Raw genomic sequence first — 20,417 nt, forward strand, 5'->3', positions numbered from 1 at the left:
GTGACCCCACAAGCATATTTTTCAAGGTGCCAAGGCAAGGTGCCTTGGCAATGGATTTTATATGCTGAAAACATAGATCATAGGGTAGTTCCCTAGGTACCATAACCATATTTCCTTAATAATTATTCATAAGTTTTATAAGAAAATTATAAAGTTCATATTAAAGTATAGAAAATCAACATATTCATGAGAAGAAAAAGAAGGAAAATAAAATAAAAAAATATAGGAGATGAACCCTTATTTTTGTTATAGGAAAAGAAGAAAAGAAAAAGTAATGGAAGAAGAAGAAGAAGAAGAAGAAGAAGAAGAAGAAGAAGAAGAAGAAGAATATATGGAAGAATAAAATGGGTTGACTAGATAAAATTTTAAGTTCTTCCTTACTTATTGGTTTAGGTTTTTTGAAGTCCTTGAGGGTTCAATACAACGTTTAGCAATGTTTGTGTTGATTAAACCTTAATAAATAAGAAAACAATAAAAAGAAATTAGTATATAAGCAGAAAAAATGACTTCTAATTTAATAATATCTATTTTATAATTATAATATAAAAAAACAAAAAATATTTTATAATAGGAAGTAAAAAAACTGTTTGACGATTAGGCGAGGCAAGCCTCAAAGGGTGCTTTGTTGCCTAAGCGTTGCCTTGACACAACTATGCCCACAAGTAACATCTTCAATATTGTTGAAGTCTTTAATGTGATTTGTGGGTATATTTTGTGTAGTGTGAATTACCAATTCAAATTAAATAGACTATGTAAGGTCTTTAGCAATATATATATATATATATATATATATTATCTATTGGGCATTATAGTTGAGACCAATTTTTTTCTATGTTGTTTGTGTTTTTGGATTGTGATGGAGCGCAATCCGATCGGTCTTAGCTGTCAATGAACTCACCTCTGAGCTAGAGCGTCGGGGAGCCTGAAACGGAAAAAATGAGAGAACTCCGGGGGGAACCCGGTGTGATAACTCCGAAGCTCAAGTCAGTAACCTCTCAAAGGCAAAGTGTAGACCAGATGGCGCAAAGTTCACATACCTTGTTTGTTGGGGGCAGGGGCTCTTATAATCACTTCGCGCACTCACTCCAAGTCCCTTGTCAGGTCGGGTATGATTACCCTTACGTCTGTCAATTCGACCATCATCCTTTTTGCTGGGACAGAACCGTCACTGCCTAACCGTCTCTCTAATTGGAGATGGTGGTGTCAGGTGGCAGGTGGCCATTTAGAGTGCGGCCGTCAAGCGTCAGATCCCAAGCCAGTTAGGTGCGGCGCCCTTGGGAACGGACTTCCTCAGTGTCAGGCATAGTACGGTTTGTTTGGTTTTGGTGCCCGGAAGGTGTGGAGTGGTGAGCGAGGCGAAGTCTTGAGTTCGGAGGTATGTATAGGGCAAGTCAGTTCAGCGAGGGGTACAAGGCAGGCCGGTTCGGCGAGGTGTATCCCGAGCTGTTACCAGGTAGGTCAGTTCGGAGAGATATGCCCCGAACTGTTGCAAGGCAAGCAAGTGGATTACTTTCCATTTGGGGCCAAGGGTGAGTTTGGGCCCCTAGTAGGGAGTTCGGTCCGTTGGTTTCTCCTCTTGGTGAAAATGCCTTAGGCTTGCTTTTGTGCCGAGTTGTTGCTTTTGCCACGTGTCACATAACTATGAGGTCCGGCCAAATCATCCTTCATCAATTGCCCCCCCACTCCTCGCGCCAAGGGTCTTGCCCTGGTGCGGGGAGTTTTGCAAGGTGGTAAGTGGATTTGTCCCATCCTTCGAATCTTGACTGCGCAAGTTGCATTTGCCAGGGTTCTTCGGTTCCGAGAAGGAGGGAAACGTGCCTACTGCTCATGAATGTTGATGGTTGTGACAACGCACGTTTTAAATTTCAAAAATTTGCGCCATTGGGACGTGACAGTGGGTCATTTAAATTTGAAGAAAGCGTGCCTTTGTCGTTCTGAAGGGACGTGCGCTGGCGGTTTTTGTCAGTTGCAGAGGACGTGTGACGCGGTTAGTTTCAGAAAGACGTGCGCCGGCGCGACGTCGGTTTCAAAAGATGTGCGCTGACATTTCGCTCTTTTTAGAAAGACGTGTGCCAATCACGTCTCGACCTCAGGGGACATGCTGTCAGCGCGAATGTGGGCCGCCGGATCGTCTTTGATCTGCACGGTTGGTTCTTGGTTACTGTAGCTATAAATAGTGGGGGACCCCAGTCGATTTGTCACTTCTGCGGTTTGCCTATTGAGCTCGTGTCAAACTTTTCAGCTCGTGTCCAAGTTTTTTAGCTCGCGTCCAAGTTGTTTTTCAGCTCGCGTCTACACTGGTTACTTAGCCTCCAAGGTTTTTTGGCTTGTTCCCGTCTCCGGAGCCTTCAAAACTTTCTTCCGGTGAATACCTTCCTGAATCCACCTATTTCCTCGATGTCTAGCTTTGATAACTCAGACGACTCTTCAAGTAGGACTGATGTAGGTTCTACAAACCGAGCCATATCCCCCAACTGCCTTAGTGATCCAGAGGTGGAACTTGAGAATGACTATGAACCCATAGGCCGAACAACTTCGGGCAGTTTGGCGTCTACCTCTCGCCGAGGTCGGATGCTAGATAGGTTTGGTCCCTCAACCATGACGCCCGAGGTGCTCCAATCTATACTCATGTCTTACAATATGCCTGGGGGTATACATATTTCATTCCCTCGGGTAGTTTCCTTGGGAACACGGTCCTGACGAGATCGTGATTTTTTGAGAGCAGCTCGCCGCGGGGTTGCGACTGCATTTCCACCCCCTTTTAGTCGAAGTCATAAACCACTTTGGCGTTACCATTGGCCAGCTTCACCTGAACTCTATTCGGAACCTAGTGGGGACAGTCTACCTTTTTTGCGAGCAGAATTTCCCTTTAGACTTGGAGATATTCTCCTCCATCTTGATGCTTAAGAGACAAGCGGGTTCTCTTCCTGGGGGAAGACGGGCGTATTACCTTTCTCCTCGCCCGGGCTTTAAGCTTCTGCACGATCTTCGTAATAAGGTCCTGACATGGAAGCGAGACTACTTCGGCGTGCGAAGTGCACAAGGATGACCCTTTCAGACCGGGTGGGGTGAGGCCGCTCCTGATTCTGGTGTCACTCTCAACAAAGAGACGGTGAAGGGCCTCCGACAATGGGCACGGCAAGGTTTAAAGTGTCATGAGTACTTGACGGAGGCCAAACTTATTGCGGCTGGCCTGAGCTCGGGTAGGTTTCTAGTTCTGCGATTTCTTGCTTGCTTTTTCCCTTCATTTTTTTTTTCTGATGTCGAACATGTTTCTACAGTTGTGATGGATGCGGAGAGAACTCGTGGGGGGCGCCTGGTCCAGGGCATGAAGAGGAGGAAGCGGGTCGCCAAGCGAACTCGTACCGAGCTGCCCCCGGATGAGGAGCCTCAAGTTCCAGGCCACATGCCGGAGGATCTGCCGAGGGAGCCCGAGGTGACTCCACCGATGTATGAAACTACCGGGGCGCCTTACGTTGAGACTACTTATACGGGTGCTCTTGCATATTCCAGTGCTCCTGCTTACTCTGGGTCCGCTCATATGCGAGTTGGGCCCTCGGGCTCAGGAGCTCAAGGGGAGTTCAGGAGCGTGTTGACGCCGAACTATGCTCTTCAGAAGAGTAGGGAGGCTACTTTCCCCTAGGAGATTGCGGCATGGACCGATCTTCCTTTGAATCACGTCGCCTGCCGCGCCGTAACACACGCTATGGTGGTAAGTCAGATTTCGTATGCCTTCACTTTCTATCACTTTTGCTGCTGTTGCTCACTTGTTTCTTTTGGTAGGTGAATTCTTCAATTCACGCCTTAGCACCCCAAGTAGAGAGGAGCTCGCGACAGGTGCGAGCTGTTGAGGCTGTCGCCCATGCTGCTGAAGAGGCTTTCCGTGCCGCCGAGGCGAATACCCGAGCCGTTGAGGCGGCCTCTTATGTTGCCGAAGAAGCTGCTCGCGTTGCCATGGCCAGGCAGGCGATGTCTCAGCGTGATGCCGAGGCCATGGGGGTAGTTGTCAAACACATCGCGGATTTGAAGTTGGACTTGCAGCATCAAGTCGAATATCTTTAGGAGGACATCAGGGAGAAGACGCAGATTTTTTCCCAAGGTATTGAAGACACCAAGAAGAAGGTTGTTGAAGACTATATTGCCTCTCCGCGTTTTGACGATCTGATGGTGGATTCTTACAGAAGGGGGTTCAAGCTGAGCCGGTGGATGATCTGGAACACGTACCCCGACCTCGATGTTAGTGCTATATCCACTTCGCGTATAACTCAGGAGATGGCCAATGCTACCTATGGTGATCCGGACTTTGAAGGAGAGGCAGGGCCTTCGGGTGTTGTTGAAGTGTCTTCTGATGGCGAAGAAGTAGCTTCGGGCATGTAAAGATAATCTTTTTTTTTGAAGTGCCTTCTGATGGCCAATGTACTCCTGTTTCTTGCAACGGAATAGATAAATCTTTTTGCCCATGTTCCTTTTTCCTGAACTGATTCTTTGTCGAACTGATAATATGCCACTTGTTCGGGTTATTGTACTTCCGTGACTTGTTTTACCGCGAAGGCTTTTGCAACGAACTGATTTTTTCCAAGCTGATAATATGCCCGAATTTTCTTTGCTTGTTTACGTCGAGGTTCTTCTTGGCTCCGCATCATGGCCCAAAGGGCCTTATAGCGATTTCGTCCACTTCGCTGGGCGAGTTCTCTGCCCCCAAGTGTCTGCCGCACAGGCCTTCATGAGTGTCATGGAGTACGAACTCAGCTTCGGTAGGTCGCAGGCAACGCAAGTAGGGGAGCGTGTAGGACCGTCGGTATAGCCGTTCATCTATTATGACGTATTTGGCTGCCTGGCATTGCACCCTCTTGGCCGCATTGCATTCTACAGGGAGGGTTCCGTCTATCAAGAAGCTCGCGAGTGGGTCGATCCAGCTCAGCTCTGCTTCGAGGACGGGAGTGACCTCCTCTGCCCCCTCGAGAATACTAGGCTGAGGGAAATCCTCTATGTACACGATTCTCATGTTGTTGTGACTTGTGCTGGCTAACCGGGACAGAGTGTCGGCCTCAGTGTTCTCTGACCTCGGGATTTGCCTGATGAAGTGTGACTGGAAGTTGAGCATGGTCTCTTTTACTTTCGCCAAATATACGATCATGGAGAGCTCGCATGCTTCATACTTGCCCGTAACTTGGTTGACCATGAGCAGGGAATTGCTACAGATGACCAAGTGCTTTGCCTTTACCTTTCGCGCTAGGTTCAGCCCGGCTATCAGCGCTTCGTACTCTGCCTCGTTGTTGGATGCCGCGAACTCAAAGCGTAGTGCGTATTCTAATTTTGTGCCGCCTGGGCCACATAAGACTATTCTAGCCCCGCTGCCTTGCTAGTTCGAGGAACCATCCACGTGAAGGATCCAGGGCTCCTCATCCCAGTTCGTGTTTCGCCTAACCAGGAGAGATGCCACACTGGCTGCTACTTCACAGGGTTCAGACTTTATTGGCTCGGAAGCTCCAGGTTCGCCCGAACTGGGGACCTCAGGCTCGACCTGTAGGGCTTCGTGACTGAAAGTGCACTCGGCGATAAAATCTACCAACGTTTGGGCCTTAATTGCGGTTCCGGGGTTTGTATTGGAGATTGGACTCGCTGGGTTCGATGACCCATTTCGTCAGCCTATCGGAGACCTCGGGTTTCAGCAAAACTTGTCTTATGGGTTTGTCGGTTAAGACAACGACGGTGTGAGCTTGGAAGTACGGGAGGAGTTTCCGAGCTGATATCATCAATGCGTAGGCAATTTTTTCTATCTGCGGGTACCTTGTTTCTGCTCCTTGTAGAATTTTACTAACATAATAGACAGGCCGCTGGGCCCGATCTACTTATTTTACTAATACCGAATTGACCACTTTGTCGCTTGCCGAGAGGTACAGTTCTAAGACCTCGCCCTCCTCGGGTCTGGCTAAGGTTGGTATGGTGGCGAGGTGAGTCTTTAGTTCGTCGAACGCGAGCTGGCAATCTCAGGTCCATTCGAACCCTTTGCCTTTGATTGCCTTGAAGAAAGGCAGGCAGCGGTCTGTCGACTTGGACATGAAGCGGCTCAGAGCAGCTATGCGGCTGTTTAGCCTTTGAACTTCTTTTTCTTTCCGAGGTGGTCTCATATCAAGGATGGCCTTTATTTTGTCCGGGTTGGCCTCAATGCTGCGCCGGTTGACAATGTACCCTAGGAACTTACCCGAGGTGACACCGAAGACACACTTGTTTGGGTTTAGTCTCATGTTATACTGACGCAGGATTTGGAAGACAAAATCCAAGTCTTTTATTAATTATCGCGAAAACTGTGTTTTGATGACCATGTCGTCTACATAACATTCGATTTTTGTGCCAATTAAAGGCAGAAAAAGTTTATTTACAAGTCTTTGAAAGGTCGCACCAGCATTCTTTAGCCTGAAGGGCATGACCTTGTAACAGTACAGGCCGAACTCGGTAATGAAGCTGGTTTTTTCTTAGTCGGACTGGTCCATCTTAATCTGGTTGTAGCCTGAGTAGGCGTCCAAGAAGCTTAGCAGCTCGTGTCCCGAGGTCGTGTCCACCGGGCAGTCAATTCAGGGCAGGGAGAAGCAGTCTTTTGGGAAAGCTTGGTTCAGGTCGATGTAGTCGATGCACATGCGCCACTTGCCGTTGGTTTTTTTCACCAACACTAGGTTGGCTACCCAGCTTTGGTAATGAACTTCCCTTATGAAGTCTGCTGCTAGGAGCTTTTCGACTTCTTCGTCGACCGACCTCCAGCGCTCTGGGGCTAAGTTGCGTTTCTTCTATCTAATGGGTTTGGCTACAGGGTCAATGTTAAGCTTGTGAGTTATACGACCGGGGTCAATACCAGGCATATTTGCCGCGGACCATGCAAAAATGTCTAAATTTTGGAGTAAGAAACTCACCAGTTCAGTTCACAAAGGCTCGTTAATGGAGGCACCGATCTATAGTGTTTGCGTCGGATCTGTAGCCGAGGTTGGGACTGTGACTCTTTCCTCAGTGGGCGAAGCTCGTTCCTCACCCTGCTCTGCAGGTCGCTCTAGTTCGAGATCATCGACTGCCTTGGTTTTTCCCTTCAGGGCGGCAACATAGCATTTGCAGGACTCAAGTTGGTCGCCCCGCGCTACCCCCACACCGAAGTTCGTGGGGAACTTCATTGCCAGATAATAGGTGGAGACCACTGCACGCAGAATATGCGTAATTGGTCGCCCTATTATGGCGTTGTATGGGGAGGGGGTCGCGACCACCAGGAAATTGTGGTTGAGCATTACCGCGCACGGCCATGTGCCGACTTCCACAGGTACTGTTATTTTTCCCAAGGGCCTGATTTCCTCTCCGCTGAAGCCTACCAGAGGCGTGTGAGTGGGTTTCAAATTGCTTTTCTACAACTGCAACTGGTCGAACGCCGATTTGAATAGTATGTCCGCCAAACTGCCTGAGTCTACCAGTACGCGCTGGACTTCAAAGTCGCTGATCCTTAGCTTTATGACGAGCGCGTCGTCGTGGGGGTAATGAACACCTCGCGCGTCATCTTCTGTAAAAAAGATTGGTTCTTCCTTCTTCGGCCTCTTGGGAGGGTTCTGCTCCTCTCGGGTTGCTTCGCGAATTGACGTCCTTATTGCCGCCGAAGTGCATCCTGCCACCACCGAACCGCCCACTATCACGTGGATGGTTCCCCGGACTGGCCTTTCTTTTGGGGGAGGTCGCTACAAGGTTTCGGTCAGTCTATTGCTTGGCTCGGGGACATCCTTCCCGTGTTCCCCTTGCCGACCTGCTTTATTACTATTGTCATAATGTACAAAATTTCTTAAGTACCCGCGACGGATGAGTCATTCTATCTCGTCGCGGAGATTATTACATTGCTCGGTGCTATGACCGTAATCTTTATGAAAACTACAATATAAATTTTTGTTCCTCTCGTTGGGGTTGCTCTTCAGGTGAGGTGGCCACTTTACGTAAGGGGCATCCTTGATCGTCATCAGGATCTCAGTCCGCCTTGTGTTCAATGGCGTGTAATCTGTCCGAACTGCTAAGGGAGCTCGGGACGGTTGGCTTGGCTTCGCCTCTTGGTTATGGCCTCTTCTGTCGCCGGGGTTGGAGGGCTCGCCTTCTCTTTTTCTTTTTTCAACCTCGCCTTCGTTTCTCTGGTTGATCTCTTCTTCTATTCTCATAAACTTGTCCGCGAGCTTGAGGAAGTCGGCCATGGTTGCTGGCTGGCTAGCTACCATGTGCCATTTGAACGCTTTATGAGCCACTCTTCTTTTGGCCGCGGCGAGCTGTACCGCGGGGTCTAACCAAGGGATCTGCAAACATGCTTCATTGAACCGTTTGATGTAGCTCCGGATGGGTTCTCCCTCTCTTTGGATCACCCCGAAGACTTTCCTCGATTTTCGAACACATTTTGCTGGTAACAAAGTGCGCAGTGAAGATCTGCGCGAACTGGGGCCAGCTTTTTATTGACCCGGAAGCTTGGTTCTGGTACCAGGTGCGGACCACCCCTCTGAAGGTGGTGGTGAAGGCCACGCACATGCACGGCTCGCTTGCCCTAGCGAGGTGCATTTGCGACTGAAATGCGTCGACGTGGTCGTTGGGGTCAAATGACCCATCATACATGTCCAGAGAAGGGAGTTTGAAATCTCTAGGCAAGGGGACTACCAAAAGTTTTGTTGAAAAGGGGGAAGGAACTGAGAGAATGGGGATGGTTTTTACCTCGCCCGAGCTCATTTCTTCCTTGCCTCTGAGCTCGGGTAGCACGCGGGTAGTAGTTCGGCGACTTCGCCGGCGCCTTCTTTGATTGGGCTTGGTGCTAGCACTGCTTGCCTCTGTGTTGCTGAGCTCGATGGGCCCGGATTGCTGGCCTGCTGCTAAGGTGCTGAAGCGGTTCTCCGTGAGTGGGAACTCGGGATTGGAGCGCCGATGTGACTTTGTTGGCGAGGTTCTTGACCCACCCGTGGGCTGTGAGGCGGGGGTGATCTTTCTTTGCTTTCGGCCCGGGGATGAGGCCTGACTGTTAGGGGGGTTCTGCGGTCGGGAAGCCTCTCCTTGGTGAGGTCATCCACCTTGGGGGGAGGCCTTGACTGGCTTTGAAACAGGGTGTCGGGGGGGGGGGAGCGGCTGGTTCAAGGGTAGTTGGGGGAATTGTTGTTGATAATGGTGTTGGGAGAGGTGGTGCAACACCTGGTGTTGTTGGAGTTGGTGCTGCTGGAATTGTTGCATTTGGGCCTGCATTGCCCGCATGCATTGCATTAGATCATCTATCTGGTTTTGGCGGGCTGCCAGTGGGACAACAGTTGGTTCCGCGAAGTTCATTTCGATGGGGAGTGGGAAAGGGATGTTCAGCGAGGGAGTGTTCAGAGGTGCCACCGCATGTGGCACATTCAAACTTGGGATCCCATCCACTGAAAGGGGGATGGTGAACTACCCAATGCACACCGCCGGAGCATGAAGTTGCTCTCCGGTAGTGGCTGTTTAGGTTCCACGTCCAGCACTGCTGGAGGAGGCCATTTCGGTGTTGGAGTGGGTGTTGGAGTTTTTGAAAGAAGGGTAGGTAGACAAGATTTAGTGGGAGGCTTTTATAAGCGTTCCCACAGACGGCGCCACTTCATGTGATGGTCGTCAAGTTCTAAAATGACAACGACGGAAAAATTGAAAGAAAAAGAAAATGATGAATGACTGGAAAACAAAACACTGCTAAAACACCTGTTGGATCTAGACTCTGCTTCTGTATCCCAAAATTTTGTGGATTATGTCTTGCTCCAAATCTTGTCTTCCATCGGGGACCCCACTGCTTCAATCTCCTTGCCACTGTATTTCCTTGATTGCTTCTTGATGCATTAAAATTGATCTTCAATTCATTCTGACGTGGAGGCTTCCACTGAATCCAGAGTTAGCTTTTTTAAGAGTTTCTGAGTCACTCATTTGTCTACTCTATTCATAATTTTATATTCTTTGAGCATCTCCAATGCTTTCTCAAGTATTTTTGTTGCATGGTTGTCTTTTATTGAACATATAATCTCGTTTCCTATTCTTCCTAATCATCCACACAAGGAAGTTGATTTTTTTTTTCATTAATGGTCCTATTCGACCATTCCACAGAGAAGGGCATGGATGATTAATAAATAATAATCGTCTAGATTTGTTTAAGAAAGGCTCAGTTTCGAAGGAGTATAAATACAAATTTATAGAGTATAAAATGTTGCATTTTACAAGGTTTTTTAAATTAAATAGGACAATGAATCGGTCAGGGGTCTGGTTTCTGGGTTAAATGGTTCGACAGTTCAAATCGAACAGATGATTTATTTTAATAAAATATAAAAAATATTAAAAATTTAAAAACGGTCAAAACCATTAAATAATTCTAACAATTCAACCACCCGGGTCAATGATTTGCTCACTAAATCAACGTTTTTTGGCAAAATTTCGGTTTTGGGAAAAACGGAACCAATCACCTGACTGATTTCCAATTTTTCTGCTCCAGTTTTAAAAATCATGGCATTTTATATTATTTTGTATGTATTTATACTATACATATTTGTATTTTACTCTTTCCAAACTGAACTAAAAGGAGATATATTAATGAAGATATGGATTCCTTCTCCAATTTCACATCCTTCAGGGTTTGCATCGCCTATGATGACTCATAAGTCATAACCCAGAATTCAGCTCAGTCTGAGGCTCTGAGCTACTGCAACTCTCATATGAACTGGGTTAGCTGCTTTGGTTGCATTTCTGCAAATGATGTTGACCCATAGAGAGAGGCCAGTTCTTCTTCAAGCAGATGCACATGTGTCAGCCTAACCTAGGAAACAACCCAGCAATAAGCATCGGGCGGGTAGTAGCGTTCTGATCTACTTTATGGACTGATAACAAAACTGATACGCCCATGTAATTACTAATTGGCCAGGCCCACCTCTGTACCTGCAAGGCAGTAAGGGAGGCAGGGCCCTATTAAGGATTGCACTCAGCCCATTAATACATTGAGGGTTATCCATTTGCTTGCTACAGACCTACAGTCAATGCTTCCTCACACCTGAGCCCTGACACACAATTTTAAAGCCTTCATCACTCCATTGAACTATCAATTACATTGCAGATTAGTTGCCTAAGACAGAGAGAGACAGAGATCGAGAGAGAGAGAGAGAGAGGGTAGGTACTAGGTGGGGAAACCTGTGATGAGATAACCAGTGAGAGTGAGCCTACCAAGTGAGAGTTGAACCTGAATGGAGAACCCTAACCGGCTAACTTAAGACCATTAATGAATGAAAGAACCTGATTCATCCAGCTACCAAGGCCAATCCTCTTCGTTGGCGGTTTAGCTTTGGAAAACCTTCTTGTTCAGAATTTTCTTTTGATGTCTTGCTGCACTTCCCATGTATTACTCTGTCCACATTATGAAGCTTCTTCCCACTTCATAAAACATTTGAAACAAACCAATTTATTAGGAAAATTGAGTAGAAATATGCCAATTAATAATGTAAATTAGATAAGTGGTTATTTGACATATGAATGTTCAAAATTTTGGACACTCTCCCATTGATAAAAACAAGATCCAAACAAATCAGATCACTAAAAACAATCAATTAAATGCTTCTATACTCAAATAGGATTGTAACCTTCCAATTTTTGGTTAAATACAAAACTAGTTAATAGGTTAGGGATTGTCATCGTCATAGCCTTCATCATCGTCATCACCATCAACGTTATTGCTTCTATTATTATATATTCCTTGTCCTATTATTGTTTTTATAGGCAAAATACATACCCAAGAAACATGACAATCACCATCAACTATTATTTGCATTTTTACCTGATGCAAAATTTGTATTTTTTTTGTCTCGTTTGCATCCATTAACAACTCTAATTTTGTATTCCAAAGACTGATGCTAAATCTGGACTTCATTTTTAGCTAGGATTTTCAACTTAACTTCTTTTCATGCATATATAAAGTGAAAATCACATCATTTCACCTTCCCCCACCAAAAAACAAACAAACAAAAAAAAAAAGAATATCCGAACACCCTTTCTCCTACTTTTCTTCTCTTTCATATAGGGAAGGGACTGCAACAATTTTATTTATTATTTTACTCACAAACAAACAAAAACAAAGGCAAGCCCGAAGAAAAAGTGAAGAACTTACATTCAATCCGATTTACACACTATGCATTTACACCAATGTAAATTTTATGTGCAGTGCAAACAAACAGAGCCTAAGTGCTATTCTCATGCTTATTATAAAGACCAAAGCTTCCCAAATCAGAATATGACATTTTTTAATCAGAAAATCTTCCCACCAAGCCTTCTATTATAGGATATAGATATAGATGTCTCAGGCTTGTTTGGGTCCACACATGTGCTTGAATAGGCATTCTCATGGCTTGTATCCTTTACCAAATTCTAGATCCGATTCCACAGAGAGAGAGAGAGAGAGAGAGAGAGAGAGAGTCTTATGAGCAGCCATAAACTGCCATTTAAGGTAAAAAAAGCTTTGTTTGAGTTGAGCTCATTTCTCTGATGCCCTCTGATGGTTGGCTGCAGGGAATCATGTAGGGAGTGCTTACATTAGTTAAACCCTTTGGTGCAAAGTGTTTTTTTTTTTTTATATATATATATTATATATGTGCAAGTGGTCCTAATATAATAATGAAATTGGTGCACTAAAATTAAGAGAAAGTGTTCTCATCAAGTTGTTGAATTTGGGAGTGAGATTTGATATTAGAGTCAAATGATCTTTTTTGTCAAAGTTAGTATCAAGGGAGGAGGTTTCAGTTTGGAAAGCATTCCTAGTTCATGTCCCTCCTAAAAGGGATAACATCATTTGAGCCCCCAACACCTCTGTCAGAAATTTGACAATGCTAAGCTAGATTCCTGAAAATGGGGTAGCAAGAATTTGATTTCTAGTGATGTGGGGCACTGATTCATTGGTCTATATTTCACTTTACCCCTCCTTTACACTGTTGATTGATCCTGAGATTCCATAGTTCCCGTGATGTGATCATCATTTCATCCAGTGGTGGAGGTTGGCCAAATTTTAGAAAATGATGGGTGACAAGACAACTTGACAAAAAAAAAAAAACAATAAATTAAAAAAGGTATAAAGTTGGTTCATGGAGGCTGCAATTCTTAGGCAGATATTGAACTGGCATAATTAAACAAGCAATTAATCATCAAGAATAAAATGAACCACATATAGAAGGTACTTATATATATTATATTTATGTCATTATGTAGTTGGATAGTCATAATCAAAGGAAGATTATGATAATATGCTTCAAGCAGAAAAAAAAACCCCATAAACACATTATTAACTTGATCAAGATATATAAGAGTATCACAAAAGATATCACCTTCATGATTAAGGGATTACAATTATAATCTAGTATTCTAGAGATTTTAATTTTCTGGTAAGACATTTGGTAGGTAGTATTTCATAGCAATGTATGAGATGGGAAAAGTTGAAAGCTACAATATATATAGTATGATTTGGACATATGGTGGGCCCATAAGCAAGTGATTTGATCGTGGGGCATCCAAGGATTCATCGATTTAGTTTTAAAGTGGGGACATTACACATAACAACTCCTCTGATGAGTGGAGGATAACTTAGAGGTATCAAGTAGATGGGAATTAGAAAATTATATAAAAAAAAATGTAAAAGTTGGACTTAGTTGGTTTAGGGGAGACAAAGGAAAATAACATAAACATTATCATGGAGTGATAAAGAAGATTGAAAAAGAAAGTTTGGGTTCACTAATCTAAACTCAAAAGTATTTGGAACATAGAACAGGAGAATTACAGTTTTTGGGGTCTCCGTCTTTTCTTCAATTTCTCTTTCCCTTCATTTTCATTTTTCAGAACTTGTTATCTTCTATATGCCTTTTGCCCATAATAAATTAGGATGCCTCAGATACTTGGGGCTGTGTGTCCACGGAATGAAAGATGGGCCAGCCAAATTATTGCACAGAGTTTGTCGATCATGTGTGCACTGAGAAGCTTCCATGTCTCTCATCTCATGCATTATATGGCTTTGGTTCATTTCACATATATATCTTCCTTTCATGTACATAAATCTACATGGGGTACATCTAAGGAAAGTAGTTGGATTCATTCAATGGTCGTTCCTGTGTAGGCTATACACGTGAAGGGTTTAGGGCATCTAACCCTTGTTAAGGACTCATTAGTCCCTCGGGATCCCTCCTTGCCACACCATCTATATTGCATATTTCAACTGAAAAATCTGCCTCTGAAATACAAACCAATAATCCTCTAAATTTTGTTGTCCCAATTATGTGGGGTCATTTACATAAATCCTGTTTCACCATTCCATTTTCAGCGTAATATTTATCATTAAATAATGGGTAATTAAATTATTTTTTATTACTTTCATTTTCTTTTTTGATAACTAACTCTTACTCTCTCTCTCTTCTTTTTGTCCAAACATTCTAACATAAAAAGACAAATCAGATCACACTTGGGGAATTATCTACATGCATTGTACTGGGACAAAAAAACATTAACAATTCAAAGGTGTCCTTTTGATTAAATGCCGTTCAACAGACTTCTTCTAGGTCCATCAAAACAGAATCTTACATTTGCAATGTAAAAAGAAGGCGTGTGAGTATCGTTTGCCTTGTACTGTAATACAAGAAAGTTGACGTGTTCAGACTTCAGACCTCCGGAGTTCAGACACAGCTGTGAACTGTAATATTTTGTTACGATGTGGGTTTTCATGCAAATAGTCCATCTAACTAGAGACGACTCGGCTTCGGAATGTGGACTGTCACATGCCACCTGGCAAAATTTATCGTCTACGCCAGCTCATATATTAGAGAGCTTTACACGTGTCCAACGGCCGGCAACCATAGATTTTCGTGTGTATAGATGTAATGTAGCGTCCTTGGTTTTGAAGAGAAACTGAAAGAGGAAAGAAGATTTTAACTGCAGATTGTCGATAATTTTGCAATTTGTACAAGTGTAAGAACTAATCCTCCACCAGGCCACCTTGGAATCTAATAGTCTGTCTGGTTATGTAAGTATGAAAGACGGAAGCACATTCTCACATTTGTCTGCAAATGATTTGTACAGGTGTTGGGCTATTATTGAAAGACAGTTGTTTAGAAAAATTGGGCTTTGTTGCATTTGGTTTGTTTTTTTCTTTTTTCCTTTCTCCCTGTTTTGCTTTGTTTTATTTTATTATTTTTTCATTTATTTTCCCTCTCCCTCTCTTTCTCGCTCTACATCTGATTGAAGAGAATTTAATTATTTAAAGCAGAGTCCAGGAGGGATGGCATTCTTTTTCAGAAAAATTGCAAGTAGTGAAATGGCCAAATGGGTATTTAGTAGGTTTTTTATCAGTGTACCTTGAGGAGAGAGAAAAGTGAAGTGAGTGAGGTGAGAGGGGTGGGGGGTTGTTTTCTTCTCTGCGTTTTGTTTCGTCACCATCGTGGGATGCACGTGGAAGGTAAATTCTTCTCTTCTTCTTGTAAGCTTATTTTAATCATTAAATGGATTAGAGTATATTATATTTGTTGATGCCCACCTTCCATTTTCGTCAGTTTCGGCTTCCCCTGCCACCAGTCTCCGTTCTTGTAAGCCTTTATTTTCTTTCTTTTCTATTTTCTTTTCTTTTTGTTTTTTAATTTTTGGGTTGATGGAATCCTAGCTTTTAAGAGATTTAGAAGGTTTTTCGGGTTTTTATGTTCTTATTTTCCTTGTCTGTAATGGGTCGTTTTGAGATTGTTCTGTTACTGCCCGATTGAGTTTCTTTCCTTGGGTAGTAAAATCCATGTTTTTGACAAATACGGAGTTGATTTGTGACTTTTTTTTTATCATTTTATTTATTCTTTCCTCTTCAGTGAAATTGGTAGGCCTTGTTTTAGGATCATTACTTTATTTCTTACAACGTTGGAGTGAGATACTTATTTTGCACATATTTCTGGGATTTTCTTTCTAGTTCTGCTACGTGAATCCGAAATTGCAGGGAATTGTTTTTTGTTTCATTTTTTGTTATTCCGTGGTGTTGAATATCCGGATGCTTTTATGGTCTGGGTTTTCAAGCTGTTGGTGTAGACGATATGTCTATTCTCAATTGGCAGAGTTTTTCTTTTTTTCTTTTTCTTCTTCTTCTGCTAATTCTATGATTGTTAGATGTTCAGATAGTTTTCTTTTATGTAATACAAAGCCAATAGTTTTGGGATCTTCGTTTCCCAGGCTTTTTTAACAAATATTGATGTTCGAGACCAATTCTATCTGCTTCAAGATTGGTTTTGCTTTAGTTTTTGGATTTCTATTCGAGTTTTACTTTTTTCCTAATATTGTGAATCGTTTGTATGACTATCTTAATGGCATTTTGGTTTTCTTCTTTTCTGCAGCTGCAGTGTCACTTTTTGAATTGTAGCCCCGTGAGAAAAAATGGCGCTTTCTGGGGGTCTTAAAGATGGAGGTGAACTAAGAATTTACGACACTGTGGATGAGCTTGCCACTGATTTGGCAGATTATATTGCTGAATTGTCAGAGGTGTCAGTGAAGGAAAGGGGATTCTTTGCCATTGCCATATCTGGTGGTTCTCTCATTAGCTTGATGGGGTATGAGTTTCTCTTTTTTCATATTTCTTAGTTTCTTGTTTAGTTTAGTAATTCTGGTTTTGGGTGTCTGAAATTTCTGGTTGGGAACAGAAAGTTATGTGAAGCTCCCTATAACAAAACTATCGATTGGGCCAAATGGTATATACTTTGGGCTGATGAGCGTGTTGTAGCAAAGAACCATGTAGATAGTAACTATAAGCTAGCAAAAGATGGGCTTTTGTCCAAGGTATGAAGTCTAAACTCATCTGTTATCTTCTTTTTCTCCCTGTCAAATACATAAGAAGCTTTTGCTCCCTGTTGTGGCCATCTTCTTCTTGTTGTCTACATAGTTCGGGTCTTCCATTAAGGTAGCATGTTGAATACTTGGTTGTTATATATGCTGTCAGCTTGATGAGGAAAACATGTCTGGATAAAGGTAGGTAAAAGGAACTTGAACCCAGAATGTCTATTTCATCGTCGAGAGTATATTTTGTATGCTTGTCTCTATCCAAACCTCTAACTCCATTATAAAATTTTTCTTTACTAATACTAGATCTCTAGCCCCTTGTAACATTCACTCTCCATGTAATATTACTCTGTAGTTCTTGCATTAACAGAAGAGCTAAAGTTTGTAGCTTGAACTGCTCAAATCTTATAAAATTGCTTTCTATTTTAAATTGGTCCTGGATGTGATACTACGGTACTACCCATCTGTGGGGAGTATTCTATCAATTCAAAACTTCCCACACCATAGGAGGTGCATGTCGTGTGGTACATTAAAGTGGGCTGGTGGTCCCCTTAGAAAATAATCATCTTTCCTGGACTTAACTGATGGAAACAGCAAAGCCTTGCAACTGTCTACTGTGTTTAGGTTTTAAATTAAAATATCTTCTAGATTTTCAGAAAGTAACATTAACAAAATTGGACATTTTTAAACTCTAAGGCAATATAAAATGGAAATGTCTCAAATTGATCTTACCTTAATAACTCATTGAACACTAGTAGTTTTCTAAATTAACAGTGGTCAAAATGCTAAAGAATGATATAGTTAAAGAAAACTGACCAGTACCCACTGATAAAAGCTTATCCATATCCTGGATATTGGGAGTTTTAGTTTCCGTCCTTATACAAATCTGGGTGTCTTGGCAAGTACAGGTAATTAAGAAGCTTCAGATTTTCTTATTGAAAGCTTCCACATTTATTTGAATCATCTATTGGTAGAGTGCTGCATTATTCATTTAATTTTATCCAATGTTTTATTCAATCTTCTGCAAAAATAAGTTGCAGATATTTGTGTTGAGTGAGTACTCTACACTTGCTTCATTGCCTGATTTTTGTAGATAAATTTCAGTCCCTGCCTACTTCACCACCATTAAGTCCTTCAGTTTTTATTTTATTTGCTTCTCCCTCACCTAGGTTAAAGAGCTCATACTTCCTGTTCCACACACTCTGCTAGATTTGTCAACTAGTAAAGATACAATAAGATAATATTTGAGGTGATGTACATACCATGCCACAATTTTGTTTGTCTATCTAGGTCTGTCTGCATTGCAAACTTCAGACATGTCCATGGGTTAATAACATTGTATTTAGAAAACATTTGCAAATTTTGGTTGGAAAATCAAGAGAATTATAACTGAAAGTTTTCTTCCTATATTTCATCCATCATTGTAGTGGGTAGTAAACCTGTTTTGTGTCTTTTACTGAAGACGATAGTAGTTAAAGCACACCAGTAGTAGACCTGTTCTGTTCTTTGTAGTGCTTTTGCATCAGCTCTAGGTAGACTCTCTAACGTAAATATGATTATTTAGAATGTCTTCCTCTTGAGGCATTGATTTTAATATTACATATTTTTTATTTTTTTATGGGGGTATATTTCTGTAGTTAAAAATTTATATGAAATGTATTAACAACTTTCACAACAACAACACTGGTGATGGTGATGATATAATACAGGATACTCTTTTCTTTTCTCTTATTTTTCTTTTGTGGATAGAGCAAGGGTCATTTGCCTACAAATGTTTTTATATGAATAAGAACTTCAGTAATTATGTATCTATTCTATGTTACATGTTTATCACAGGAACTTGATCGGCAAAGTTTTAATACTGAAAATTTTCCTTATCAAATATAAAATATTCAACTTTCAATTCCGTTGGTTGACAAATGCAACCTAGAAATCACATGTTCAAGGTCCATCTTATCCACCGATATGAAGGAATCTCGAGTTGCATAATAGAATGATACAAACAGCACATGCAAATTTTTACAAACTTAATTTTATGTTTATTACTAAGGTCTTTTACAAAGAATCTAGAATCCGACAAAAAGCTTTTTTGTTCATTTAGCAAATAACATCAGCATTCATTATCATCATATAACACTCTGAACAATATTTGGGCCATGAAATTTCTGTACATTCTCATAGTTATCCTTAAACGTATCTAAAATTGACAGGTACCGGTGGTCCCTGGTCATGTTTACTCTATCAATGATTCCATGTCAGCAGAGGAAGCCGCCACTGAGTATGAGTTTGTCCTCCGGCAGCTGGTGAAGACCCGCATTGTTGGTGTGTCTGAGTGCAGTGACTGCCCCAAGTTTGACCTGATCCTTCTTGGGATGGGCCCAGATGGTCACATTGCTTCACTCTTTCCAAACCACTCTGCACTTGATGAGAAAGATGAGTGGGTGACTTTTATAACTGATTCCCCCAAGCCCCCACCTGAGAGGATTACCTTCACTTTGCCTGTAATCAATTCGGCATCCAATGTGGCAATGGTGGTGACAGGTGGAAGCAAAGCAGAGGCTGTACACTTGGCAATTGATGACATGGGACCTGATTGTCCACAGCTGCCAGCAAGGATGGTATGCCCCACCAATGGGAAGCTGGTTTGGTTTTTAGACAGGCTAGCCGCCTCAAAACTTGAGGCTCCCGAGTTTGCAAAGTAAAATTCTATTTTTTGCTTAGTTTATGTGTGTATGTTGTAGAGGAATTTGACAGTGGCTGGTCCTTTGTCTTTTTTTTCCTTCTCCTTTACTTTTGCTTTTCCTCTTTAAAGGGTGGGGCAGTATGGTTGTCTTTTTGTAAGAATAGATAAATAAGTCAGGTTCAAAACAAAGGCCGCCTCTGTGTGGGTCTGCTTCAGAAAGGTTGTAAGGATGGGCAGTCAGTCTTTGTGGGAAACCCAGTTGGTTTGGGAAGGGGAAATTTAGCTATTTGTTCATATTTACTGGAAAATATTATCATCAAATTAACACTAGGTTTTTTCTTTGTTCATGTATCGATTACATTTACTGGATAAACCATCGCAATCTCATACGACATGGTCATTCATCACTCCCTTTTCACACGATGAGGTAAAAAAATGTAATGGACGATACAAAGAAAGAACATGTGCACTTCATTACAGTCGTCCCCCACATTGTGAATTCTTGTGTATTATATTAGTTGAAGAAGCATCGCATTAAGATGTGGCCTTTGGATCTTCCGGCTCCCATCTGCAACTGCAACCTGTCTGTGTGTCGTCATATGGTCGACTCTTTGTACTTTTAGCCTACGTACATGTTATTTGTTAGCAATGGATCAAAGGGTGGACTCTGGACTGTAGCATAAGTTGACCAGCCGGCCAATATGATCAATATACAGAGATTGCTTCGGAAGTTTCACTCCAACGTGGGCAAGCCTCAACAGTTGCCAAAACCGGCTGGTCCAATCAATGCCAATGGGATAGATCTATGAGTCAATGCTGGAAGTATGCTTTACTTTTGTCATTAGGTCAAGGTGGATATCAACTTCGGATCTTAAAGCTTCTTATACTTGATAACCCATTCATTCCCCATTACCTAATTCTGTAA

At 42.5% G+C, this 20,417-nt stretch overlaps 1 protein-coding gene across 6 annotated transcripts; it reads left to right on the plus strand.

Annotated features, from left to right (window-relative positions):
• Positions 1-14,904: 14,904 nt before the first annotated feature.
• On the plus strand, positions 14,905-19,839 carry LOC148854521 (putative 6-phosphogluconolactonase 2). Of its 6 annotated transcripts, none has more exons than XM_088983222.1 (4): positions 14,905-15,028; positions 16,371-16,583; positions 16,674-16,809; positions 19,020-19,839. In XM_088983222.1, exons 2-4 carry the CDS (start codon positions 16,411-16,413, stop codon positions 19,509-19,511), a joined length of 801 nt encoding a protein of 266 aa, XP_088839348.1. In that variant the 5' UTR covers positions 14,905-15,028; positions 16,371-16,410; the 3' UTR covers positions 19,512-19,839. The 6 variants fall into 6 exon arrangements, with proteins under 6 accessions (XP_088839348.1, XP_088839343.1, XP_088839342.1 ...); XM_088983217.1 differs by lacking the exon at positions 14,905-15,028 and adding an exon at positions 15,044-15,460; XM_088983216.1 differs by lacking the exon at positions 14,905-15,028 and adding an exon at positions 15,452-15,587.
• The last annotated feature ends 578 nt before the right edge of the window (positions 19,840-20,417 follow it).

This window comes from Nelumbo lutea, chromosome 4 (genome assembly GCF_056320005.1).
Source record: "Nelumbo lutea isolate HS-2025 chromosome 4, American lotus-T2T, whole genome shotgun sequence".
NCBI lineage: Eukaryota > Viridiplantae > Streptophyta > Magnoliopsida > Proteales > Nelumbonaceae > Nelumbo > Nelumbo lutea.